The 27,216-nt window shown below is 55.9% G+C and overlaps 4 protein-coding genes across 11 annotated transcripts; 3 read left to right on the plus strand and 1 right to left on the minus strand.

Moving 5' to 3' along the window:
• The first annotated feature begins 374 nt into the window (after nt 1–374).
• On the plus strand, nt 375–12,432 carry LOC122384641 (nuclear receptor corepressor 2-like). The gene is made up of 16 exons (XM_043372238.1): nt 375–518; nt 1,502–1,652; nt 3,899–4,069; nt 4,398–4,502; nt 5,023–5,079; nt 5,807–6,055; nt 6,381–6,548; nt 6,914–7,740; nt 8,047–8,168; nt 8,527–8,792; nt 9,132–9,263; nt 9,901–10,469; nt 10,596–11,019; nt 11,203–11,280; nt 11,512–11,893; nt 12,200–12,432. Exons 2-16 carry the CDS (start codon nt 1,521–1,523, stop codon nt 12,430–12,432), a joined length of 3,915 nt encoding a protein of 1,304 aa, XP_043228173.1. The 5' UTR covers nt 375–518; nt 1,502–1,520.
• A 1,165-nt stretch (nt 12,433–13,597) lies between these two features.
• Nucleotides 13,598–19,737, minus strand: LOC122384668 (Golgi SNAP receptor complex member 1-like). 3 transcript variants are annotated; one of them, XM_043372298.1, is made up of 7 exons: nt 19,686–19,737; nt 17,412–17,502; nt 16,962–17,067; nt 16,468–16,546; nt 15,802–15,989; nt 15,284–15,352; nt 13,598–14,988 (listed from the first exon to the last, which is right to left on the minus strand). In XM_043372298.1, exons 2-7 carry the CDS (start codon nt 17,437–17,439, stop codon nt 14,751–14,753), a joined length of 708 nt encoding a protein of 235 aa, XP_043228233.1. In that variant the 5' UTR covers nt 17,440–17,502; nt 19,686–19,737; the 3' UTR covers nt 13,598–14,750. The 3 variants fall into 3 exon arrangements, with proteins under 3 accessions (XP_043228233.1, XP_043228232.1, XP_043228235.1); XM_043372297.1 differs by having other exon boundaries at nt 19,629–19,696; XM_043372300.1 differs by lacking the exon at nt 19,686–19,737 and adding an exon at nt 19,528–19,543 and having other exon boundaries at nt 17,412–17,510.
• Nucleotides 19,738–19,882: 145 nt separating this feature from the next.
• LOC122384669 (serine/arginine repetitive matrix protein 1-like) lies at nt 19,883–23,717 on the plus strand. Of its 6 annotated transcripts, none has more exons than XM_043372303.1 (4): nt 19,883–19,943; nt 20,616–20,967; nt 21,280–21,491; nt 22,103–23,717. In XM_043372303.1, exons 2-4 carry the CDS (start codon nt 20,644–20,646, stop codon nt 22,347–22,349), a joined length of 783 nt encoding a protein of 260 aa, XP_043228238.1. In that variant the 5' UTR covers nt 19,883–19,943; nt 20,616–20,643; the 3' UTR covers nt 22,350–23,717. The 6 variants fall into 6 exon arrangements, with proteins under 6 accessions (XP_043228238.1, XP_043228237.1, XP_043228239.1 ...); XM_043372302.1 differs by having other exon boundaries at nt 19,901–19,961; XM_043372304.1 differs by having other exon boundaries at nt 19,927–19,961; nt 20,495–20,967.
• Nucleotides 23,718–24,399: 682 nt separating this feature from the next.
• On the plus strand, nt 24,400–27,180 carry LOC122384645 (striatin-like). Its single transcript, XM_043372242.1, has one exon. It carries the CDS (start codon nt 24,579–24,581, stop codon nt 26,670–26,672), a length of 2,094 nt encoding a protein of 697 aa, XP_043228177.1. The 5' UTR covers nt 24,400–24,578; the 3' UTR covers nt 26,673–27,180.
• Nucleotides 27,181–27,216: the final 36 nt, after the last annotated feature.

Genomic DNA, 27,216 nt, shown 5'->3' on the forward strand with positions numbered 1-27,216 from the left:
ACTTTTGGCATTGTTCACGGACAGTACTTTTAGCATTGTTCTGTTCATTCTCAGCAGTTTGGCTGATTGATTGCTGTGTTGTTTCAGCAGCAGCAACAGCAGCAGCAGCAGGCACAGGCGCAAGCGCAGCAGAAACAGCAGCAGCAGCGTCAGCAACAGCAGCAACAACAGCAGCAGCAACAACAACGCCAACAGCAGCAGCAGCAGCAACAGCAGCAACAACAACAGCAACAGCGGCAGCAGCAGCTCAAGCAGCAGCAACAGCAGCACGAGCGTCTGCAGCAGCACCATGAGCGTCTCCAGCAGCAGCAGCAACAGCAGCACGTGGAGCGGCTGCAGCAGGAGCGGCTGCAGCTGCAGCAGCAGCAGGCGGCGGCCGCGGCGGCGGTGGCTGAGCAGCAGCGGCGCGCGCGGCGGCCGACGCTGCTGCCCAGCGGGCACGGCCACGGCGCCGAGCTGGCCGGCCTGGCGCCGCGGCTGGCCGACGACCGGGCCGTGCTGCACCCGGCCTACCGCAGGTCAGTATATGGCCACCCTCACAACATCCTACCGGAGGTCAGTATACGGCCACCCTCCCAACCTTCTCAGGGGACCCGGCCCGCGGGAGGTCAGTTTCCCACATCCATAGGCCACACCCTCGGCTAACCGGGTCCACCCTCGGGTCGTGCCTCCTACCTTGTAGGGAACTGGGAGAGGTGTTAAGAGATAAGCGCTTGTCGCTTCTGCACCAATCCGTGTGAATGTATGACTGTGAAAATGTTTTTACTTTTTATAAATAAAATATTAATCAATCAATCAATCAATCAATCAAAACCGGGCCTGCCTGGGCTCAGTACCCGCTCTAACGGGGACCCAGGCTTTCTGAGTCTACATAGTTCTCCCTCCCCCGGCTTGTCTAAGGTTAATTCTCCATGGCCCAGAGGCCAGTTTTACCAACAGAAAAATAGCCGCCTGCCGGAATTTTTGTCTAGAGACCGCTTCACATACGGAGCGTAAACGCACTGGGCACGGTAGCGGATATGGCTTTACCGTTTACGCTCCGTATGTGAAGCGGTATTTAGGCAAACAATTCCGGCAGGCGGCTATTTTTCTGTTGGTAAAACTGGCCTCAGGTATCATGGAGGCCATTCCCCTCCCCCGTCCGGGGTAGCCGGCCGTAACCGCGGCAACACCCTGCCGGTGCTGCGTAAAAGGCGGGCCTGTCAACCTGACATAGTAATCCCTGACAGTCGCACTATTCCTGGAACACAGATCTGCTGGGCCATTAGCGCGGAGCTACGTTCACATTAATGCCTGATGGCTGATCAACGATCACAATAATGATACCTTCAAACATTTGTTTTCTTAGTTCTGCGACGCAAAGCTCAAAAGACTGTCGTTCGTTCTATGTTCCCCTTTTTCAACAACAGCCTATGTGGTGTCGCCATGTATGCGCGCCTGCTATCAGAAGTCGGTTCGGTCATTCGCTAACCACCCGCCCTGTGCCCTGTGTGACTGACAGATCTTACGGAGAGCGGGAAATGGGGACCAGCGGAGGAGGTGGCGGCCTATCGGTGACGGCTCGTGCGCCAGAGCCTCGGCCACCGTCGGTGCCGGGCGGCGACCCGCGTCTGCCGCTGCACATCGTCACGGGGGCAGAGGCCTCCCAGCGGGTTAGTAATGGGAGGAGTCGGGTTAGTAATGAGGGGAGGGGGGGGGGGGCGTGGCTACACATCGTCACAGGGGCAGAGGCCTCCCAGCGGGTTAGTGAGGGGGGGGGGGGCTACCACATCGTCACTGGGACAGAGGCCTCCCAGTGGGTTAGTAAGGGGGAGAGGGGTCACACATCGGGGCACAGGGGCGAACAGGCCTCCCAGCTGGGTCAGTGAGGGAGTCAGGGCCCAGGGGGTCACACTCGGATGGGGTAAGGACTTCGCAGCGGGCCAGTTCCCGTCTCCACATTCTAAGGAGGCAGGATGACGCGGGTAGGGGTCGGGGTAGACCGCTCTAGCTCGGTTATGGACCTCCCGGTCTTAAATTATTGCAGTGCTTGCCTTTAGTGGGGCCGATCACCAATGATAACATGTGGAACGGCTGAAAATAGCCAGGCTTGAAAGCAGAGTGATGTGAATTTGGCGGACATCTGGTCTCTATTCGCCGTAAATGATCTGTATTTGCCCTTTTCACATCGTTCGTGTTCATGGTTCGTCTTCCTTTCGAAATCCGGTGTATCTGTCGTGGGTTGTGCAGCTGGGCTCTCCTTTGTATGTGCATTGTCTCCTTGTGGTCACAACTTTCCCATTATGTGACTCCGAATAAGGAACATAATAGACCTACGTCCAGCGGTAAATGCTAATGTTGCGAAGACGTCATATGGCTCTCAGCGATATCGGGGAAATCCCCTGTCCACTTTTCTGGCAATTAGATCAATTCAATACTTTGTTATTCCGGGACAAGCGATTGTTATTCGCAGCACGACGCCAGCGAATTAGAGATGACAGACGGAGTAGTGAAATTTAATAACGTCTGAACAAACCAGATGTCACAGCGCGCGGATGGCTCCGGCGTACCGGAGCGGTCACACGTCCCGTCCGACCGAAATACGGCCGGACAGGGGCGGATTCAGCGGACGTGGGCTGTCAGCGGCCCGGATGTGTGCCGGCCGGTCGGTAACGGGTCAGAGCGGCACGTCCTGCCCGTGACCGGCGCCACTGGTCGACTGAAGTCACGTGAAACTGAAACCGAGTTACCGAACATCCTCTTAGGGACAATTACTGCAGGCACTGCATCCGCGTGGTGCCAATCAGTTCCTTTTATTTTTGGTTTGTTACTTGGCTTCTAAGACTTCTTCTCGGACATTGTGACATTATCATGGGATATTGTCAAGATGGGGTGATGTAGGATAACGATAATTCCCGCTAAACATCCGACAGAGGGTTGTGAAAGCCTCACATCTTACACAAATTAGCTCTTTTTGTTTTGTGCACACGTGTTCATCAAAATGAAGCGTTTTCCTTTCCAACATTGCGCGGTCTGGGGCATTCGGCTAGTAAAATCGTTGTCTGGCACGAGGTTAAAGTTATGGCTCTCCGCCGACCTTCCCTACGGACTTATGCAGTGGGATCACGTTCAATCTACCGTGGCAGTGTGGAGCGACGAATTCTGAACCCTGCGCGACCCACGAAGACCTGTGAGCCCGTATATTGGAGAAACCCTACGGCGTAACTCCAGGGAGCTTCCTCGGCCGACCAGCGCTGAGGGCGGATGCCCCCCCCCCCCCCCCCCAGGTATAAATTTTAATCTATCGCCACTGGCTCAGTAGGATAATCAGAACTAGTTGGACTGGTTACCACAGCTCACGACCCCACCTCGTAAATGGTATTAGTTCTGTGTAAACCCCCCTCTGACGATTCAGCGCCGTACAATAGAGGCGAACAATACGCCTGCTACAGTGGATTGGTATTCAATCAGGTTTACTCAGACGCCCACGCCGTCATGGAAATTGCTTTTTTTCTTGTTGGTCATGTGGGTGTTTGCCGTTTGGCAGAAACATTTACCTTTTTCTTTGCGCCTCATTACTTTTGCTGTCATTATTTTTTTTTTAGGAGCAATACCCGAGGAAATTTTTCCCTTGTTTTCTTTAGTTTCTTTTTCCGCGCTCTTATGTGTTATCGATACGTAGATGATTGATGTCAGTGGTTGACATGATCGCCCTGCCAAAGCTAGCGGCCGAGTTTAGTGCCGTTGGCGCATTCATCATAACTGGTCACCGGTCGGCTACTCTATCCACTTGCCCTCCTCTGTATCTGCTAATGATAGCAATGACTGACATCAGACTGCCCGCGTCCTCGTCCTCCCACTCCCGCTCCCCCCGCACAGCGCGACACCAGCCGCTCTGACACCACCGTCCCGTCCCCAGGAGTCGCCGTACAACCCGCAGACGGAGGCCATCTCGCCGACGCTGCCGGCCGACGGGCTGGACGAGTCGCCGCTCCGCTCCACCAAGGACGAGCTGCTCGGCCAGATCAGTACCATCGACAGGGAGATCATGAAGGCAGAGTCTCAGATCGCCAAACTCAAACGGAAACAGGTGTGCAAAGACGAGACGGAGTTGGGTGGGGATGCACTACCAGCGTTCACAGTGTGCGTGTGCGGCCGGGTACTTTCTCACCTATCCTTTGCTTCTATTGTTTGGCAGCTAATGGGTAGGTTAATTTTTCTTTAGGAGAGACTGAGCGGTCGAGCTGTTTCAGACGTTTATTGGAGGATTAGGCCGCTGCTTATCAACCTATGTGATAAGTGATGCGTCAAGCGTGGTTTTATCTTACATCGATGATCAGTGGCAGTGACATTCATGGATCATCGTTGACCCATCTGTGGCCCACTGGTGACCGCTCTGAATACCTTGCCGTCGCCAGAGTGAGCTGGAGCAGCACGCGGCGCGGCCGGACGGCTCCGTCTCTGAGGACGAGCGGGAGCCCAAGATGACCAGCCTGCCGCAGACCATCTACGCCGACAACCGGGTGGGTGGGGAGTCTGCAGTCTGTAGAGTCTAAGGACGGGATGGAGAGTGTATGGAGTCTGTATAGTGTGGAGTCTGTGGAGTGGGGTCTTACGAGTGTGACGCCTGTGGACCTTTCTGGGCTAGGTCGGGGAGAGGGTCTTGTGCGGGGGCCAGATTGGTTGTTTGAAGGGTACTCGAAGTAGTCTGGTAATCGAGACTCGTGCTCATTAGGTTTGCAGTCAGTCATGCGGTACATCTGCAGGCGTGTTTGTACGCTTTCAAGTCATGTGTTGCATAAGTTTGGTCATTTGCGTCGTTTTGTCAGGCTTGTTTGATATAACTGCATCCATGTATGTGAGGTAGCACGTTCATTGTTCAGTAACTATGTTCATCATGTGCGACGTAGCCAATTGTATCACCTCAAGAATCGGTCCTTTCACCACATCCAGAACTCCCCTGGAGCAAACAATTGTATGTTGCGGTTGGACATTATTTTGTAGGTGTGGCTGTGGTTGTTGACAAAGGTGTCACGTTTTCAGAAGCGGGCACGGACAGCTACGGCGGACCTGGAGAAACTGAAACCGGCCCAGGTGAAGGTGAGTTCCACGGGCTTGGACTATTGACGGTGGGACTGAGGGGTCGGAGGGATAGGGCATGTAGTTACTTGTTACTGAGGGTGTGAGGCCTCCTGGTTATGACCAAGGGCCCAACTGATTATTCCCTGGTGGACCTAGGCCGTGAATTGCTGAAGCATGCTGAAGTTTGTGTATTATGTGTGCACGAGAGAAGCAAACGGTAGCCCGGAAACACACGATGGCTAGCTGAATGTCCGAGCGAATTCAGACAATGACGAATGGTGTTGAATTATTTATGGCTCCGTGGCCCGAATCGCGGGCCTCTCGAACCACCTGTCTCCATTGTAAGCAACACACGGCGTCCTTGTCGAGCGATATGCCTATCCTCGTGTCTGGTCGTTGTGGCCTCTCTGACCTGGCAACCTTGGCAACAGACCTCGAGTGGCAGGCTCAGCGGACCTCAGCAGCTACTGCGGCTACCCTGCGTCATACCCTCCTCCCCTCACGTGCTGCAGCCACCGTCAACCCATGTCTAGTGGTTTCTCTGACCTTACCCTGTGGTACGGTCAGCTGCCGGCGATGGGTCGTCGCTGAGGCCCGTGTCCTGGTCGTATTCGACCTTTCCCAGCCGGTGAGACATGTCAGCCTCAGTCTCCCCTGTGTTCTTTACGTTCTCTCGCCTCCCCTGGCGTCCTGGCCAGCCACTGACTCCCGTGCCCCAGTCTGACCTGCCCCTCTGCCCCTGTAGCCGGCGGCCGGTGCGGACGGCACCGAGCGGTGGCGACTGCACGCCGTCCAGCCGCTCTACAACCAGCCGTCGGACGTCGCCGCGTACGCCGCTAACCGCACCGCGTTCGCCACCTTCAAGCCGCGCCTGGTGGCGTCGATCCGCCGCCGGCGGCTGGCGGAGATCGGCCGGGACCGTGATACGCTGCACACCTATACCGGACAGCTGCGGCAGTGGCTGCGGCGCATCCAGCAGCACGAGATGGTGCCCGTGAGTGACGCGGGGGCTCGGAGCTTGGGTGGGGACTGGAGTGGTAACACAATTTAATTAGTGACGCACATTAAACTCGTTACACCTAGTCACAAAGTGCCACCAACGGCTTTCGTCAATGCGTGCCATAAAACGCATAAATGTACCATGGAGGGCGAAGCAAAAACCAGCCCTAGTTGTTTGCTAGGACGGGTCTTTATCTTGCCTTTGTTGCACAGTCCTGCAAATAAGGCGATGAGTATTCATTTTTATCCGTAGTTCGCCGGGCGTTCTGCTGTATGGCGTGTTCAGAGCTCTGACGACGGTTTATCTCTTCCACCCACAGAAGCACCGTCAGTGCGCCGCGCGTGACCGTGAGTTCTACGAGAAGGTGTTCCCTGAGATCCGACGGCTGCGGGAGGAGCGCGAGCGGCTGGCGGCCGGCGGCGGCCGACCGGCCCGGCCCGACGGAGCCGAGCAGGACGACCAGCCGGACGGCGTCCAGCAGAAAATGGTGAGCGGCACGGGGAGGGCGGCCCGACCCCGGCAGCGTCCGCTGGTGCTGGGATCAGGGGTTTCCGGCCGGACCAGCCACGGGCGGCAGACGAATCTGCTGATGTCAGGGCGGCGGCGCCTGCTCGACATCCAATTATGCTCGCTTGTGAGTCAGGCCGGACAACCGGGCCTGATCTGAAAGCGCAGCACATTTTCTGGGAAACTGTCTGCTTTGAAAGTGCTCATATAAATGTCAGTCGTGCGCTGCTTACCGGGAAAGGTCACCGGTCGCCGCTGGGCGGCTCTGCGCTGTAAAGTTGGCGCGCTGCGGCGTGCCGGTGCGCGGCCCCTCTGACCCCGGGCGCTACTCTCTGTGTCCGGCAGACGGAGCGGCAGCGGCTGCTCTCGCTGGCCGTGGTGCCGCCGCCCATGCTGGACGCCCGACGGCGGAAACACCGGTTCATCAACCGCGGCGGCCTCACCGGCGAGGCGCTGCAGCTGCACGACGACCTCTCCAACCTGAACGTCTGGACGGAGGAGGAGCGGCAGACGTTCAACGAGCGCTTCCTGCAGCACCCCAAACAGTTCCACGTCATCAGCGCCGCCCTGGAGCGCCACTCGACCCGCGAGTGTGTGCGACATTACTACCTGAGCAAGAAGCAGTTCAAGTACAAGGAGCGTCTGAAGAAGGCGCGCAGCCGCGGCCGGACGCGCGGCCCGGCGCGGCCGCCGCCGGCTCCGCTGGTGATCGGGGCCGACCTGCCCGGCATGACTACCCGCGGCGCCCTGCAGCAGCGCGGCCGGACCGGCGGCTCGGCGGCGGCGGGCACAGCCACCAGCACCAGCAGTGCCGTCCCCGCCCCGGCACCCGCCGCGCCGGCCGCCGCCGCTGCTGCCACCGCCGCCCCGGCGGACGGCGGCTCGCAGCCGGAGGGCGGCGACACCGGCACCGACACCAAACCAGCGGCGGTGGGGAGTGGAGAGGAGCCGACTGTCAAGGTGGAGGAGCGAGGGGACGCCGCGGAGCCCGCGCCGCCGGCGGTAGCGTGCGCCGTCTGCCAGACGGAGCAGGGTGCCGACACTGCCGACGAGTGGCGCCCGCTGCTGCCCGAGCATGCCACGCTCTACGGGCTGTCTGAGGACACGCTGCCGGCGGACGCGCGCGTGTGCGCCGTCTGCCGCGGCCGCTCGGCACGCAGACGCTACCCGCAGTGAGTACACCGCACTATACAGCTCCTAGTCTGTCCCTACACACATCACTGCTGTCTGCACATGTCCTTGGCAGTGATTACTGACAGTCACGACTGTTGTTAATGACATTGGATAGTTCTGTAATTATCTGACCTGTTTAGAGTTCCGATATCATGATGAGCACCGATTATCAGTAGTTGGCTTAATATCGTTGTCATATATAGAGTAACTAATGATCTATTTGTTTTTGTTTTTTGATTGCACTACCTGCTATTTCTGCGCTCACCCAATGTCGTCTCTCTAACACTGCGCTGCGGCTGTTGCAGGGTCAAGTGCCCGATCCCCACGTGTCCGACGCCGCGGCAGCGGGTGAAGCGCCTGCGCCCGCTGCCGGCGCGCTGGGCCGACGCCGACGCATCGCTGCGACAGACCATCGCCGCCGAGCTGCGTGAGTAACCGCCGGTGACGGAGGCGGAGGGGGATAGTTTGAAATTGAAAGGCGTTTTTTCGTGGGTTGGATGGGAGATGGGGGTGGGGATACACGCCATTGCACGGTCTGTTTTACGTCAATCGTGCTGAATGTGTATGTTTCAAGCGATTGTTCGCTCACATTTGCGGGCTGCTCATGGGGGAATGGTTTTGATCGATTTGATATTTTTCCATCAAGTGTTAAGATTGGAATCCAGTTGATGGCTAGTATCTGGCCATTCCGTTGCCGCTGATACGTCTTGGGGTGGCTTATGGCGGTAGCTGTACCGAGATAATGCTCCCGACCTGACCGGCGCGTACCCGTGTCTGTGCCGCAGAGCTGACGCCCGAGGTGATCAAATGCTGCACGGCCTGCCGCGGCCGGCTGGCGCGGCGGCTGGCCGGCCGTCCGGAGCCGCCCGCCGAGCCGCCCTGGACGGATGACGAGCTGGAGCGGCTGCGGCAGGCGCTGCGCAGCGGCGGCGCCGACTGGACGGCGGCGGCGGCGGCCGTCGGCTCGCGCCGGCCGGCCCAGTGCCGCCGGCTGTACGCGCAGCGGCGGCCCGAGCTGGGCCTGCAGCGCGCGCTGGCAGAGTACAGACAGGTGAGCAGAGCCGCCGGCCGGGTACCGATCTGGGCCAGGAGGCCTCTAGCGATCACACGGATCATGTAACTGCGCCGTATCGTGCGGAGATAATGCAGCTCCGGAGGCACCGCGCCACCGCCGGCGCGTTCTCGGAAATGCCTGTCCGCCCGCGGCGAACGGACAGTGGGTCGGCACGCCATATTATCCAGACGACTCCGTCGGTGTGTTCCTGGAGCTGAACTGGTTAGCACCGGACGGACAGTCTGGCATGGTGTCTGGTATCCTACCGTGCGGTGTCGCCCACCCCAGCGCTGTTTGGTATCTCTCCCACGAACTAACCTGATGCTCTGTTCACAGGCGGCTGGACTGCACCTGGCGGCCGAGGATCTGACGGACACTGACACTGAGAGCGAGGAATCGAGCGGAGCAGAGGAGGACGAGAGGCCCGTGCCGGCGGCCAACGAGCGGCGCGGAGACAGCTCGGCCACCGTACGTACCGGGCCGGTCGGGAGGGCGGCCGGCCAACGCCGGGGGTCGGGAGGGAGGCCGGCCGGCGCTGGGGGTCGGGAGGGATGTCGGCCAACGCTGGAGGTCGGGAGGGTCGGAGTCTGATTGTTGGTAGTGTGGTGTCATTGCTTATTAAGGTGCGTTTGAGAAAGGGCTTGAGTTTTTGGCAGGACGTACCGGATATGTATGTTATTATAGGGGTGAATGATAAGCTAACAGCAAACTCCAGTGGTATGACGTATCTCGTGTAGGCTGGTGGTTTGCGCTGCTGTTTGCAGGTCACAGGGATGGAGAGATGCACTCTGTTCGATTTAAAGATTAAATGGTAATTTCATTGCACAGTGAACGTTTATTTCCAGAAGCTCATTATGAACTGTTTCGGCGTATAAGCCGACGACGGTGGGCAGATCCTAATCGCTTATTCATTTTGAGGATCTGGACTGTGCGATGGACGGGTAATGTTTCCGTGGCAGCCGAGCAACGGAGATTTCCCCAGCGCTTATCCAGGTCCGCAGCAGCCCACTCAATTATCGAACCCTGTTTTAAGAGTCTGCGATTATTCCCCTAAGAACTCAGCAGGTATTTGCCGTTTCTGACTGTACCGTGTCCCCTCTGTCAGGTATCTGCCGACGAGGCGTCGGCAGAGCCCGAGGTGAAGGTGGTGACTGTGGGCCGACCGAGGTCGGCGGCGCTGCAGAACCACGCCGACCCGCCGCCGGCGCCTGTCCGCTCAGCGGCGCCGGCCGAGCCCCCGCCGGGGCCGGCCGTGTGCGCCATCTCCCCGCCGCCGACCACCAGTCTCGGACCGCGGCCCTCCATCGGAGACCTCATCGACGTCACCATCAACCGCTCCTTCCGCAACGTGCTGGCGCGCATGGAGCGCGAGGGCGACTCGCCGGCGGCTGGCGGAGACGCCCGAGACTTTACTCTGAACAGTCTGCTGACGGCTGGGGAGCGCCGCGGCCAGCCGCCGGCGCCTCCACAGCCACCGCAGCCGCAGCCGGTGCAGGACTGCGACAACGTGGCGCAGGACCTGAGCGTGCGTCGGCCGGCCGGCTCCGAGCCGCCTCCGCCGCCGCGCCGCAGTGCGCCGCCCGCTCCGCCGGCGCCGCCGCGGCTCGGGCCGCCGCCGGACGCGTACCACGCCGAGCGGCGGGTGTCTGCGCCGCACCCGGGGCTGCCGGAGCCGCGCGGCGCGCTGCCCCCGCACCTGGCGGCCGCCAGCCGGCCCTGGCAGCAGCCGGCGCCGCGCGTCTCGGCGCCGGCGCCGCGGCAGCTCCCGCCGGCGGGCTGGCCGGCCGGCTACCCACCCAGGCCGGAGCCGCGGCCCGCGCCGCGCGCCGGAGCTGGCTCCATCACGCAGGGCACCCCGATGGCGGCGATGGACGGCCTGATGCGCCCGCCGGCCACCCATCTCCGCGAGGGCGGCAGCATCACCCAGGGCACGCCCATGCAGCCGGAGCCGCGCCGCCGGGACAACCCGACCACGGGCGGCGGCCTGGTGGGGTCGGCCGAGCCGGGTGCGTACACGTCTCGCGCGGGGCCCGGCGCGCCGGCCGGCTACCCGTACCCGAGCGGTCCGCCGCCGGGCGACCACCTCTCCTCGCGGCACGTGCTCATCACAGACTACATCACGTCGCAACAGATGCACGGCCGGCGCGACAGCCGCAGTTCTTCGGACGGCGGCGGCGACCCGCGTGCCTCGCCGCGCGATCTGGCGATGTACGGCCGGCAGCCGGCGCCGCCGCCACACAACACGCCTCCGCCGCCGCGGAGCACGCCGCCCCCGGCGCGCCGCCAGCCGCCGGCGCCGCAGCACCAGCCGCCGCCGACCCAGCAGCGAGCCGGCGTGATCCAGCGGCCGACCAGCCGCCCGGGCCCGGGGCCGGGACCGTCCCGTCCGCCGGCGGACTCCTATCAGCGGCTGGCGGCGGCGCCGTACGCACCAGACAACTTCAGCACTCTGGTGGACGTGGCTGTGGCGCAGAGCAACCTCATGGTGCCGTCCAGGATGGAGCGGGAGCGTCAGCAGCAGGAGCAGCGCTACCGGCAGCAGCAGCAACAGCAGCAACAACACCAGCAGCAGCAGGCGGCCGCCGCTGCTGCCGCGGCGGCCAGTCAGCAGCGGCAGGCGCTGCAGCAGCACCGCCAACAGCAGGAGCAGCACCGCCAACAGCAGGAGCAGCATCGCCAGCAGCAGGAGCAGCGCCTGCTGCAGCACCACCATCAGCAGCAGCAGGCTCACCAGCAGGCCCAGCAGCAGGCCCAACAGCAAGCCCAGCATCAGCGGCAGCAGCAGGCCCAGCAAGCTCAGCAGCGCCAAAACTCGATCAACAAAGAGATGGCGGCGCGGGCTGCCGGCCGCGGGCTGGACAAGGCCGGTCTCACCGCCATGGGGCTGATAGACACAATTATCAACCGCTCGATGACGCAGGAGTCGCGCGGCGCCGGCGGGCCGCCGCCGCCGGAGCCGCGCGGCTACCCGCCGGTGGGCCGTGGCGGCGGGCCGGCCGCCGGCCGCGACTCGCCGCGCTCTCTGCCGCCGCCCGAGCGGCCCGCGTACCCGGCCGCGCCGCCGCCGCCGCCTGACAGCTACGGTTACCGGTACCGCGGCGCGCCGGCGCCGGCCGGCCGACCGGCCGAGTCGGCGGCCGCCGAGCGCGCCGCCATGGAGCGGGCGCGGCTCATCCGCGAGGAGCGCCACATCATGAGGGTGGCCCAGGCGGGCTCGCCGGAGCTGGCCGGACAGCGGCCGCCGCCGCAGTCGGCCGCCGAGCCGGTCCGACTGTCGGCGCCTCACCAGGCCTGGCTGTATCAGCAGCAGCAACAGCAGCAACAACGCCAACAGCAGCAGCAGCAGCAGCGGCCGGCGGCCACCGAGCCGCTGGCCGCCACCTCCCAGGCGAGCCGGTCGGCAGTCGGCGCGTCGCCGCTCGACTACGTCAAGAACAAGATCGCCGAGGTGATGCGCACCTCGGACAAGTCCGGCGAGGACGGCGAGGAGCCGGCCAAGCGGGCGCGCCTGGAGCCGACCGCGCTCTGCCTCACCCGCGGCAGCAACGGCGGCGTGGCCACCCCGCCGCCGCCGGCCGCTCACCGTCCGCGGCCGCCGTCCGAGCGCGCCACGCCCGCCGACGGGTCAGCAATGTGATGCGGCGCCGCGGCGCGTCCCAGGCGGTCCGCGGCGCCGCCCCGCCACCAGCTGTGATCGTGTACCTGTGTCAGAGGGGCAGACGGCCGCCAGGCGGCGCCACAGTCAGAGCCGAGTCAATCCGCGCGTGTGGGAGTGAGTGAGAGAGGGAACAGTGGATGGGTGTTTTATATTCAGTGCGCGCTGTGGGCTGTTTGGCGGTCTGGGCCAATGTCGTTGTTTGGTGTGTGTACGGGTGGTGACGCTCGGCCGGCCAACTGTGGGGCTGTAACGAATTAACCGCTAGGATTCAAGGTTGTGACCGTACTCGGCTTCTGGAGGAGATGATCTCTTGTTACTGTTGTTGAATACATATATCTTGCTAATGTCCGTTTCTTGCTGTGCTCATCGTTATACGGGCGGATGATGATTGCTGTCGTGTTATCTGGATCAATACATGTGATGCAGCGATGCAGGAAATGGTGGTCTCCCAGTGTCGAAAAGGAAGAAAAGGGTCGGTTGCGGACGATTTTTTGCCTCCCCATGAAGAACGGTGCGGAGGTCGCAGTTGTCCGATACTAAAACAACAGCGTTCCGGGATAGTATCCAATGTCGTCGGCTGAATCCGTTTTTTTGCACACATCAAATTCTTTTGCTCGGGACGAGTTCGAAGTACGACGCTGCCAGGAAGGAATGGCACTTCAGCTCTTATAGTACGATGGGGCGAGTGGGGACGGCGTAGCGCTGGTAAGAAAGGGGAGGACCTCTGGAGAGAGAGAGAGAGAGAGGGGGGGGGGGTCGCGTCGCCAGGGAGAGTGGGAAGAACATACCGCACAGACCAAGGGTATGTCGGCCGCCGGTCAAATGAGAACGTGCCGCTGAAATGATAATGTCAGTCGTCAGAACGCACGAAATAGACGCTTTATGCTGCCAACAGAAATCCATCGACTTCAAACGGTTATCGCCATCCACAAAATACCATTTTTCACCTTGCTGGTGCCGGACAAATACCACGCAATAAGAGCAACATCTCCGGCGTTTGAAAGCTGTTTTGCGCTCTTCTAAGTAAATCGCTACAATGCGAATGCCAGACTGGGAATGCTTCGACCCAGCCTGGTTTGTTCTGTTACAGCTCCAATCCGCCATCGTTCAAAGCTCGCGAAGAGCAAAGCAGGTAAAAATATAGTTACGATAATCTGTGTATTTGACAGAATAAAGAATATATCCATCACAGGGAGCACAGTCCCACAAGAAGGCTGTGTGATAATGTCGACAGGACTGCCGTGCTGCAGTGATGCTGACCGGGACCCCGGTCGGTGCCGAGGACAGTGGGTGCAGGACATCCACAGGCTGCAGCCACACCCGGCCGTGCATCCGTGCTATGCAGGCCATTGGCCCAGTAGCAGCCGTCCGCTATCTCACAGACAATATCAGCCCCTCCACACATTTTCCCTATCGGCGACTTGGTCCGTAACTCTATCGTCCACGGCACCGCGGCAGCTATCCGTTCCACCGACATACCCCTCCAGTCCCAACACAGACGCCTCCGTAAAACAGTCGCGAAGTTCCCTGTTCAGTGTCCCACTGCGAGCACCATTGTCCGCTGGGGCATCGTTGTCAATGCGGGATATCACTTAAGTCCCGCGTACATCACTGTCGGTCTCATGTATCATCACTGCAGCTCCGTCGAGGCACCAATCATTGGCTGTTTAATCGCAGCATTAATCGCTGTCCCACCCAGACGTCCTGGCAGACTTATCACGGGCGTCTTGAAGCCCCACCGCCCCACACAAGGCTCCCGTACAGCGAACACCGAATATCGGTACGGGCGTCTTCAAGACCTTCTGCCCCACACAAGGCCCCCTACATCAGAGGCCGAATATCGGCACCAATAAGCCTACCTCCCCCGCGCCACCCTCCAGTATCAGGTGAAGAAGTCAATATAGCACAGTGCCCGAAAAAAGAATCATCGACAGCATTCACACTGGATTCGACTGAGCACGGTTATATCCTTCCCAGCCTTGATAATTCCTCTGCGCGCTCTGAGCCTGTGGACTGTGGACTATCACTCAATAATACAGACGGCCGAGCGACTGGGCGACTGCGACTCAGTGACGGTGCCCGTGCCCCGGTCGGGTCGTCTCGAATCTCCCCGCACAGGTCAGGTGGAGCTGCATTCCAACACTCTGCGCACACGGCACACGCACAGCCCTCCCACAGGCACGCGCGCGGCCATGTCACCGCCCGCCCGTCCTCTGGAGCTCTCACTCCCTGTCCACACACTCTGCTCTGCTGTGTCTCTGCTCTGTCAGCCTCAGCCGAACAGGCATCGACCAACCTCAGCCGAACAGGTACCAGATAAAGAATATCAGGCAGAGTCCGATGACGGCGCCGAGTATGAGCGAGTCGCGTCGTTTGCGCAGCTGGATGCGCTGCACCAGGCTGTTGATCATGGGGAACCGGTGCGCCAGGTCGTTGACACGCGTCTGGATCGCCTTGAAGGTGGCGCGCTGCGAGCCCAGGTGCTCGCGCGTCTCCATGGCGATGGCGATCTGTTCGTCAATCAGCCGGTCCGAGCTGGGCGGACGGGGGGGGGGGGGGAGGGAGGTCAGGGACGGGGACACAGCACAACAAACGCCTCAGTACAGCAGCCTCAACACTCAGCTGATTTCATAGTAAACGTCAGTGAAATGGATAACTCACAAGTCATACTGACAAAGTGTTATTTAGTACTAACTGCTAATAAAATAGCCAATTAAAGCAATATTACTGAGAACTGTAGAATAAAACAGTGAATGTGTAGCGCCGGCCGGGATCATGCACATTGTACAGCCCCAGCAGGCTACACACTTACAGGGCGCCCGTCACTCACTTTCTGATGTGTTCGTTTTCCTTTAGAAGGTGGTCGAGTCGGCGGTTGAGCCGGCCATTCTTGTAGCTACTGTCGACACAAAAGACCGAGACGGGAGTTAGGCGGGATTGCCCGACACAATACTATAAACCCAGTAGCTTACATTGAGCCCACTTTGACTCTCCCCAGCATTTGGGACCTTAGACACACCATACCTGCGATATGCCGTCTCGTTATCTTTAGCCAACATCAGACCTATAACTCGATTAAGTCCTCTTACTTAATCTCACTCAAACGTCAGTCCTAACTGATCTACAGCCCACAATTCTTACCCTGACTTTGATCCAACTGATCCAACCCTATCGAGCACTCACAAACTCTCCCCACAATAATTCAAACCCAGGCCCACACCTCATCCCAGTCACCAGCTCCCCGAGGCCGGCCGGGCTCTCTTCCCAGTCGCTGTCCGTCCGTCCAACCGACCGTCCGACCGTCCGTCCGTCCGCCCGCCCGTCCGTCCGTCCGTCCTACCGTCCCACCTGTCGTCGCTGCGCCCGAGCAGCTGCTGGCGGTCGCGGCTGGCGTCCAGCGCCGTCTTGGTGCGCCGAAACTCCTGCGTGTAGTCCTGCAGGATGTCGCGGTGCCGCTGCAGCGTATGTGTCACCGCCGCGCTCGACGCTGCGCCCGACGCAGAAAACTCGCACATGCGCTCGTTGATGGTCGACAGCTGGAGAGCAGTGGAGGAAGGTGAGCGAGCGGGCACCGATGTAAAAAAAAACTCGTGGCATACCCCAGCCCGCAGCCGCGGCGCGCCAGTAATTGTCGCAGTCTGAGCCAGGATGTCAGCGACCGTTTGATCACATCAGGCTCATGAGTAGTAGTTAATTCCTATTACATCGAGAACTTTACGCCCGGGACTTTGAAAAGGGCGAACAAATTCATTTTTGTTTAAAGTGAGCGATGACACGTTATATCGATGTCGCAGACAAGTAAAAGTGGTAGAAAAAGATGGAGAATACTTGAATCGGCATCAAAACTGCTCTTGGAACACCGGGACACGGAAAAGTGCACAGGTTACACTTCAATGACAATGTTATAGGTATTGCCTCAGCAGCATTATTAGGACTGCAGGCGACGTTGCAACTCTCCAAAGGAATACGTCATTGCTCCACATCGAAAGAATGGTGGTGCCGAACGGGGCTTACCTTGGTCAGACAGGCTTCGATATCCGCCTCGGTTTTCTCCACCTGCTGGTCGTCGCCACTGAGCAGCGGCTGCTGGTCGCTGGGGGAGGGGGGGGGGGGGGCGCCGTCAGTGGACACAGGAGAGGCAGGGGGAGGGGAGTCACAGATTGGCCAGCGGATGGGGCGCCGTGCGTGAGATCGACATATCGCCACGGTGACAGGAAATGTAGAGACCAAGAGCCGGACAGTGGCTGGAACTCAGGAGAGGGGTTACTGGAGGGCAAACGCGAGACGGCATCACTGCCCGTGATGCCGGACAGACGACGACACTTCTGTTTCGACACAGGCTACACAGCATAGCTCAGCTGAATTTAGTGACCACTTAAGTGACCAGTGAGCATTTAAATCGTTTTCTACATCAGAGGAGGCATATAAGCATATCACACACCTATGGGCAAAGCCTGTGTACTAAAAGATAGCCGCAGCTTCAACAAACACCTCGGCTTGGCACTCACCCGGGCACCACAGATGGCGCGCTGGCATAGCCCGCACCCAGCTTGCTGTAGGCCACCAGTTTAACGTCCAGCTCATTCTCCACCTGCCTGGCCTGCTTCCGCAGGTCTGGGGATAGGTCAGACAGCAGTCAAACACATCACATATTCCCTGGACCCTGAATGTGGCAGAGGTGCTGAGGTGCTGTGATATCTATACAGGCAACAAAATGAGCTGCCGAACATTTGAAATGAGTGATAAGAACAATACCACATGATACAGTGATACAGAGGATAACAGTTGCTTTTAAACTCCTTCCAAAGCACTTATAAGTGTAAAATTTGTCTTGACCACTCTTACATGTCATATAATATTGCAAAATGCAGGTATGATTATGCATTGTAAAATGAACATTGACTCTTATGATGTGAGCCAATGGAAATGGAAGAATAATCGATTTTTTTTTGTCTTACCTTCCCAGCTGTGGGCACCTGCAGCCATCTCCAAGAACACTCTTATGTTGACATTGACTTGCAATCTAAGCCGATATCACCTGACTTCTCTCTGTAACACAGCAGTAGGTAGTAGGTACACATACTCATTTACAAAATAAATCCAGAAAACCGCAGACACGCACATCAGGATTCACAATCATGCAAATAGCAATATCATAACATCAAGTCAGCCCTGAAAAGCCTATAATCAAATAGATAATGCATATGTATAGTCATTGAGCAACATAATGACTGCAATTGTAACTGTCCTTCTTCCTTTTTACCTGCCCTTGAGTAAGTTAACCCTCGCACTGCTAGATGGGGGGGGGGGGGGGGTAGGGTGTTGAACGGACCTCCCCCCTCGGTATTTCGCGAATATCTCGCGCCAAAGGTAGCCGATCGCGACGAAATTTCAAGTGCCCTCGAGCTATCAATTTTACACCTACCCTGAAAATTTCATGACCCTGACCCAGATGACTTTGACCTATGGCATGTTTCTCGAGACCATGTTTGGTCGGAATCGCGATTCTGTTTGGTCGGAATCGCGATTCAGCCCGTCTTTAGTTCTGCACTTCGCGATGAGGATCTGCGCTGGCGGAGGTCTTCCTGCCGCGACCTAGCTTGTTCCCAGGCGTCTATCCGCTTCGTCACGTGATAACCAGTGCCAAATCGTGCGGCAACTCATGCCCAGTGTCTCGGCGACCTGACCGTGGTTCATGCCGTCGGCAACCATGCCGACTGCCCCACTGCGGGACGATTTGCTCTGCAGTTTGGCCATCCTGGACACCTGGTCCGCGCGCGCTGGGTACTGCCCTGGAAATGACCTCCATACACCCTTCGACCGATCAGGGTCACAAAAATTCGAAGGTTACGTGACTATAATGTAGCCAATATGGTAGAGGGAGCGCAGTACCGGCGAAATTATATTGATGTTGCACCATAGAAGCCAAATGAAGGCTGTGGGAGAATGTGACATTAATTTTGGGACACCCTGTAAGTAATGGTAGAAAAGTGGTAACACAGATCCAATTACTTAGTCCCAAGAAAATGTTTTAATCATGGACTTCTCTATATCACTGAACTAAGAGGGGTAAGTAGCTAGGTAGGTACCCACAGGCCACAGTCCCAAGACAACTAAAGATGATGGTTATCCATTATGATGAATTAGAATTCTGACAAACAATGGGTATGTTAACTCTTTCACAGGCACTGGGACAGGAAGGAAAACCCCCAAAAGCACTCTAACAAACATATAGGTAGCTCATTAGCCATTACATCTTGAATTTTGATCAGAAACCAGGTGATCATAAGGAGTGCTGACATTTCAATCTCTAAGTTCAAGGAAGTGCCTACATGTAAAAAAGTATTGGCATGAAAAATCATCCAAAATAGGTATAACTGCTGACTTCCTTTTAATTTTTTCTTTAATAATTAAGTTAGCATGAATGTTGGAGAGACAGAAAGACGATTGAAAGGTGAGGTTCAAAGCTAAGTGATTTCAGTGTCTCAATTGTAACAATCACCTTGTTACCTTAAATACCTATTACTGACATCTATTTGGAACTCTGGTATGCTTAACTCTTCATGAATCTGTGATTGAATTATTGGAGCAATTTACCATAATAAAGGTACAGACTAAGGAGTAAACCCTGATCAGACTCTGCTGTGGGTGAATGGTGAATACAGGGCGCCTGGGGTGTTTTGATCAAGGCTCTTGAAAGTAGCTTACGCAGAGCACGTGACCAACATTTTGACTTAACCGTAGAAGGCTTCGGTAGAGGGAAAACCTCTTAGTGGTCATGTGACTGGACATGGTAGTGTACCATATCTCATGCCCTCTGGGTGCCTGGTTTTTGCCGTCCACCCTACTGCATAGCATAGTAGCCCTGGCCTCTACAGCCAGCTAATTTAAGTGTGACTCGAGCCACACGTCAATTGATACGGTAGGGCTTCTTATCCAATATTTTAAGTCATACAGTCCTTGATGGAAGAGGCGCGCCCAGAGACATGCTAAGTCAAAATATAAAACGGATAGCTGCAAATCAATAACAATAAAAGCAAAGCCCAAGAATGCTAAAAGCAAGATTCAATAGACAAGTCATATAAAGTATAGACGAATGTGCTCATATAATGGGCCAGCTAGTATGAAAATCTCGTTCAGAAGTACGAAATAGCTGACAATAATCTGTTAACGACCTATATAACCCAGCTGTAGGGAACCAGTATCAAAAAATGTTTATAATTTCTCTTTACCCCCTAGGCCCCTAGCCGCCACGTAGTAAAGCAAGAATGCGGCATTAAAAGCGCATTCTTTGCTAAAACAGTTCTGCACGCGGCCCGATAAAAGCGTCAGCAGCCAATCACAAATGTGCGTTGCTGCTCAAGTTCATCTTTGAACAAATCAAATGCTACGTTTAAGAGTGTCAGGACCCTGCAGAACAATATTGTTTACTCCTCTTTACGAAATCGGAGACGGGCGTGGGAAATTTGAAACGGAAACAGTTTTGAACGGTGATTCGAATTCGAGAGGTTAGGGGAGGTGATTGCTTGTAGATTAGCCCGATGCGCTGATAAAATGTCTTACTTTACGTTCAGGAACGGTCATTCATGGTGAACATTATTTTTGTTGTTATTTCACTTGGATAGTTTAGTTCAAGTTTGAGTTTCGAAAAGCGTGTGCACTGTGCACTTCAACTTCAACTTCAGCTTTGACCTCTGAACCTGCCGGGCTACTTGGGACAGTATGTTTATTGATGTTATCCCTTGGTTTGAATTTGAATCTAAAAAGGATCACTGGACATCAATTGTGTTATTTTATACTAGCAGTACAACTTGAAATTTTACTTATCATTACAATTAGCTCAAGTGACTCGACAAACAGCCTTGAAGTTACCAACTAATTCAGTTCCAATCCAAGACAGGGTGGAATTTGAAAACAGGGTGCCTGTGGCGACTTTATCAAGGCTCTTGAAATGCTCTTACACAGATCATGTGACAATTAGCCTATGGAAGGCAGCAGGAAGAGATTTGCTTTGAAGTCACATGACACGCCCTGTTTTCAGATTCCACCCAAGCCAGAGCAGTGCGGTCCTCTGACCCCTGCCCTGGTTCCTCTTCTATTGCTGCCATGCAAAGGTACCTAAATAAACACATTTTTGAAAAATAGTTTAACTTCTTTTTCAGATATATTTTATGTAACTGAGCTGTAACCATGCAGCGAACAACCCAAATGGAGAACATTTCAACTCAGGCAGAGCCAGTTCCTTGGATTTTGAGAAGACAATATTCTGAGCCCCAAGCAACTCACTCCACAAGACAGTGTCTGGAACAAAGATTTGCCTTCTCTGCAACATCTGTGGCCATCTCAACAAATCAGTCTACAGAATCAAGATCAATGAGTGGGCTGTTCAATATGAGACTGCCATCAATTTCTTCTATCAAGAACACTCAACCACAAGAGGCCTTGAGGCAGGGCCAGAAGAAAGTACAAAGAGCATTTCATGAAGTAGCTTCTACTTTTGATATGTTGTCTCAAGTGAGTATGATAAACCATAAAGTTAGGCATTGAAGTAGGGGTGTCTACCTACTGTCACAACTACTTTACATGTCATACTCATCATTCTGCAATAGAGACTGCCTTTTCATTTGTCATATGTGCAACACCACAGTGATAAGTCTAATTCTTCTGACCCTGCCTGCTGAGTGCTGCCTCTCTGTCTGACACCTCCTGCCCCAGCATCTGACATTACCCTCCCGGCCGCGCCCTCAGCGTCTGACCCCTCCCAGCCTCCTGCAGCGTCTGACCTCGCCTCCCCATTCGTCTGACCCCTCCCGGCCGCCCCTGCAGCGTCTGCGCCGCTCCACCCGGCGCCGGTACCGGCTGACCAACTCTCCGTTCACACCGTCCCCGGGCAGCCCGCGCCGCCGCTCGCGGCTGCGCGCCAGCCCGGCGGCGCGGCTCTACTCGCCGTTCGGCATCGAGACGCCGGCAGAGCGCGCCGGCTGTGCCAACCGAGCGCTGGAGGTGACTCCGCCCGTGCCCAAGCCACCGCCGAGACGGTCAGTGACGATAACAGACATAACAGCCGCTTTGTCGAATGCTTATTGCTTATAGTATAAGGTGTGCCAAATGCACCATAATTTTGCGATTTCGCGGAAAATCGCATCGGGGTGTTCAAATGCTGACGCGGTAAATCCCCCTCACCGCGGGTTCCTTAGCTCTGGAGGGATTGGGCATCGGTTGATGGTTTGTCGAATGCCTTTTTCATGATATGGCAATAACCCAACAATTTATGAGCGAACTATAATGTAATTCTAAAAAGTTGACTTTCGATGACCTTGGGGGAGTCTTGACCACTGGTCCAGAAACCGTATTGGAGGCGGGGCAGGGGAGGGGGAAGCGTGCCCAGATCACTAAGGGGCGTACAAACACGCTCTCTTGTCGATGTGTTATGATCGGACCATTGCATTGCCATGGGTCGAGTTAACTTGGCACTTGCCAATGGCCAGTGTACGACATAAGTCAAAATGTGAATCTGGGACTACGAATTGTCTCATGGTCATGGCAGGTAGACTCAAGACTGATTGCAGGTATTTAATATTTATTACTTACCATTTTGTATGGTGTTTCCTTTGCACCCATCTTATCCGCTATCTTGTTGCCGTTTCAGCCGTCGGGTTCTTCAGAACGTGGCCAACACTGGCGCGGCGCCGTCCCCGCGGCCCAAGGCCCGCGCGCCGCACAGCGGGCCGTCGCCGGGCCAGCGGCGCGCGCTCGGGCCGGCCTGGGCGCCGCCCTCTGACGGCTTCCACAGCCCCACGGGCCGGATGCGCAGCGACGCGGCGCGCGCAGAGCGCTCCGGCCGCGAGCTGCACCGGCTGGCAGAGACGGTGGGCCGCCGCTCGTTCCGCCTCTGAGGCGACACTGGGACGGTACGGCCCTCGGAGACGGGGAGCTGCCTCAGACGGTGACACCGGCGCCCGGCGCCGAGCCGAAATCTCATCCGCCTCAGATCTAACACTGAATCAAAATGGTTTCTAAAACGTCATGACATCAATTCCGAATGGCCACTCGTTTTGTAATACTTGTCATGAACTTGGCATGTGAGGTTTGTATGATTTCAAATTGCCTGCTGTTTTAGACGTTGTTTCAGTACGGTTTACGTTTGTCCAGTCCCTAGCACTGTGGCTCGATAAGTTTTCTAGTAGCTGAACTCCACAGTCTGATGGATGCCAAGCTCGCGGGGACTCCTGCCAGCGCGCAGGTGATCCCCGTGTTCCGCCTTCTGCCGCTATTGCTCTGCATTTAGCGAGACTCCCTGAGGAAGGTTGAGTCCGCGTCGCATGGCATGCTTTATAGCGCCTTATTTGCTAGGTAGGTAAGTTAAGTTGGCACTTCTCGCGTATAGTTGCGGCAGCAACTGCTGTAGATGTGTACCAATAGGGGCTCCAAAGTTTTTTTTTTACCTTTGTTCCTATGGGGAAGCTTTTGGAAGGACACTACCAATTCAGTGATGTTCCCTCTTCCCTTGATTCTGTTGAGTGCTCTTAAGTCTGACTGTGGCAACCAATCGGTCTTTGACAAGCGTTTTATCAAGGCTGGTATCGCTTGACGCATCCCATTGGAAGCATTTTGTTTTCGCCTGAGATACCTTTGTTTTGGCAGTTTGTACTTGCAGATGCATGATTGTCTCAGGTCCTTACGTACTTTGTGGTGTAAAGATCTTGCCGTTTTGATTGTCGTAAGGAATCAATTAGACTAACAGTTTGATGATGTACAAATGTCCGATTGGCCAAAGACACTGTTTCGTTGAATGCTCAACCTGGAGTCCTGTGACGTTACTTCACAATGATTCTTTTGTGCGAAGACATTGTTGACAAGTATGATCATCTAAATGCCAGTATGAAATGCGCTCATCAACATCTCGTGCTGTGTAAAATAGTTCTGAGTTTTTTTCTGTGTGTCAGTATTATTTCCTTTTTGCCATGTCGCGTCACCAAATCATTAGACTAGCGAAAATGTCATAGAATCAGCTTGTAGACAGTGTAAGATGATGAACGATACGTTTTCTGGCTGAGCCGCATTGCGACATCGACCGACGTTTGCGACGAGCGTTCATCGGCTGTTACCGATGCTGCGCTGCGTGTTTGCTTACAGTAGCCTCTGTGAGGACCCGGCTCGCTTGCTGGTGTCCGCTTCGCCTGTCGCCTGTCATATGCACTGCTCACTCGCTTATTTGCGTACTGTATCGTGCTCTTTTCACCAATAGACACATGAACATTCAATCCTACGTTTATTCTTGGCAATGATCAAGCTGTACTGAGATTGTATCTATTCGGCCTGGGGACGGATAAGATAAGGCTAATTAGAATTAGGTAAACGATGCGCAACTGCCCGCCATGCGTTCTCGGTTTCATTTGCATTACTGTAATTAATTCTGCAGTAATAAGGAAATTGAGCTTATTCTGCGCAACACTAGACTTTGTAAAAGACTCAATTCACCAAAGATGTAAATTCACACCTTTGCCATTATAGAGGTGCGATAAATGATTCGGGTTGCCATCATTTTTTTCGCTGGTGCATTTTCGCTTACATGACAAGCAACGCTCTGTAACCAATAAAGTCCTGGTGGCTGAGAGCAATTTTGCTTACCAAGAATAGCAGCAAAATAGTTGTGCGGAAGAGAAAGAAACTGCAGCAAACTAACGGTTCTAAGGACATCTCGATAAACCGCGTCACAATGACGTATTTTTTGAATAGAATATATTTTTATATTCTTAATAGACTCTTTTATTATTTAAATGTTAATATCTATAATTTAAACGTTCAAGTATTTGTAAAATAAATTTTTTTAAAGCCTCTTAATCGCTCTGTTTTGAAACATTTAGACAAAATGTGATAATACGTCATCAATCTTATTAAAGAAAAGGGTCGCAATTGGTTAGCATTTTCGTAAACCTTGAATTCGTACATCGGAGTCTGAGAAGAGGAGGCAAATGAGGAGTGTTTGTGTGCTTTGTTTTTACGATTTTGTGGCTTGAGTCCCGTGCACACTATCGGAAAGACTTGTATTTACTCGCTATAGTGTCCGCAATTTATCGTGGTTTTAAAAATCATGTAACTTTACATTTACTGCACGTTAGGTCATGACCATTACGAACGAGCCGGATATGTCGATCCAGAATCACAATGGACAAGCAAACAATTTAGGTGTTGGAATGGCCATGGGTGCAAAGCAGGAAGTCAATCCAAGAGATGCTTACTCCGTACCAGGGATTCTTCATTTTATTCAACATGAGTGGGCAAAGTTTGAGCTAGAGAGATCCAAGTGGGATGTTGAAAGGGCAGAATTGGAGGCCAAAATTGCATTCCTTCAAGGTGAGAGGAAAGGCCAAGAAAACTTAAAAAATGACTTGGTCAGGAGAATCAAGATGCTTGAACATGCTCTGAAACAGGAGCGTGCACGGTTCCACAAACTCAAGTACGGCACAGATCTATCACAAGGCGACCTGAAGGATGCTGAACTGGACGAAGCACAGGAAGATGCTGGCGAAGCAGATCAGCTAATAATTGCCAGCAGTGATATATCGTGGCGGCAGGGGCGGCAGCTTCTTAGACAGTATCTGCATGAGATCGGCTATACAGACACAGTGATTGATGTGAGATCAAACAGAGTACGATCATTGCTTGGGCTGAAGGAAAACAAAGATGGAGTACCAGCACAGAGTATTGATCCCGTGGCATCAAAAAGTGATGTCCAAGCTAAATCTGCGAGCCAGAATCAGGCTGGTCTTTTAGCAGAGGATATGCTGAGAGAGGCAGAACAAGCTGTGCTAGCAAACTGTCACTTTCTGAACCCTGATGGGGGTGTTCCTGTCGATGATGGAGATGAAGATGAGGAAGACTGGAAGAGTGAAGAAATCAACACAGGCAAACAAGGAAAATCTCTTGGAGATGATGAAAGAGATTCCTCAAACATGGCAATGGCTCTGAAATCACTGGACTTCAACTTTGGGAACATGTCTATGGTGAACCCATGGGATGAGAACAGTGCTATGAGATTAGCAGCAAGCAAGGATCCAAGCCTCCAGAAGCCAGGCATGAGGATGAACTCAGCCCATTATGGAATGGAAGTCAATGACGAGTCCTTGGAGGAGATGGGACTGGGTGAGCTGGCTCAGCTCACGGTGACAAATGAGGCTGAGGGCATGTACGAGTCAGGCACCTCCAAAGAGGCTTACTCAAAGATGTGGAACGCAAAGTACACGCTGCGCTCGCACTTTGACGGTGTGAGGGCGCTGGCGTTCCACCCCATCGAGCCGGCGCTGATCACTGCCAGTGAGGACCACACGCTGAAGCTGTGGAACCTGATGCGCACCATCGCCGGCAAGAAGTCGGCCTTCCTGGACGTGGAGCCGGTGTACACGTTCCGCGGCCACCAGGGCGCCGTGCTGGCCACCTGCATGAACCCGACCGGCGAGCAGTGCTACTCGGGCGGCGTGGACGGCACCGTGCGCGTCTGGAACGTGCCCAACTCCAACATCGACCCGTATGACGCGTACGACCCGGACGTGCTCAGTCTCACGCTGAGTGGCCACACGGACGCCGTCTGGGGCCTGGCGTTCCACACGCAGAAGCCGCAGCTGCTCTCGTGCTCGGCCGACGGCACCGTGAAGCTGTGGAGTCCCGGCAGCAAGGCGCCGCTGCTGCAGTCGTACGCCGCCGAGCCGGCCATGGGCGTGCCCAGCTCGGTGGACTTTGTGCACGAGGACTGCAGCCACATGGTGGCGGCCTACACCAGCGGCCGCTGCGCCGTCTACGACCTGGAGACCTCCAAGGTGGTGATGCAGCTCGAGTCCAACCAGAACGTGGAGGGCGGCGCGCCGCGCGACCAGGTCAACTGCGTGGTCTCGCACCCCACCATGCCGGTGACGGTGGCCGCCCACGAGGACCGCCACATTCGATTCTACGACAACGTCACCGGCAAGGTGGTGCAGGCGATGGTGGCGCACCAGGACGCCGTCACCAGCCTGGCTGTCGACCCCCACGGCCTCTACCTGCTCTCGGGCAGTCACGACTGCAGCGTGCGCCTCTGGAACCTGGAGACCAAACAGTGCGTCCAGGAGATCACCGCGCACCGCAAAAAGAGCGACGAGAGCATCCACTGTGTCGGCTTCCACCCGACCAAGCCGTACATCGCGTCCGGCGGCGCCGACGCGCTCGCCAAGGTGTTTGTGTAGGCGGCGGCGGCGGCGTGGGAACCGCCTCCCCCCCCCCCCGGGCCGGGCGCCGATCTGTTAGTCTGTGTTAGAGGCCGCGCCGGCCGGACGGAGGCGGCCGACTCTTGCCCGAACTGCTGTAGTGCTGTGGATCTGAATGTCGGCTCGATGTTGCGCTCGTAGATGACCGCACTGCCGCTGTCCTCTCGTGTAGGATTTTTTCTTCGACTGCTGTCCCCGGCCCAGCGCTGTAATAGGAGGGCGGGATGCAGCCGACGGCCGCCGAGATCTTCCAGCCTCGTTTTTTTCAGGGGTTGTGCTCACCAGACCCCGGCTGTATATTTATCCCGATGGTTTTAACCGTATCTAGTCGCGGCCGACTGCGAGTTATTGTGAATACCAGCCCCGACGTGGACAAATTTCTGCTTTAAACCATTGCATGTCCCGCGCGCGCGACCCGGTGTCGATGGCACTTACGTGTGTTCGTGTTCTCTGACATGTAACCATTAATAAACTGTGCTGTCAGTTTGCCAGTCTGTCTGCGGTGTCCTATTGCCAACTAGCC

The sequence above is a fragment of the Amphibalanus amphitrite genome, unplaced genomic scaffold (assembly GCF_019059575.1).
Source record: "Amphibalanus amphitrite isolate SeventyFive unplaced genomic scaffold, NRLGWU_Aamphi_draft 000195F_arrow, whole genome shotgun sequence".
Lineage (NCBI taxonomy): Eukaryota > Metazoa > Arthropoda > Thecostraca > Balanomorpha > Balanidae > Amphibalanus > Amphibalanus amphitrite.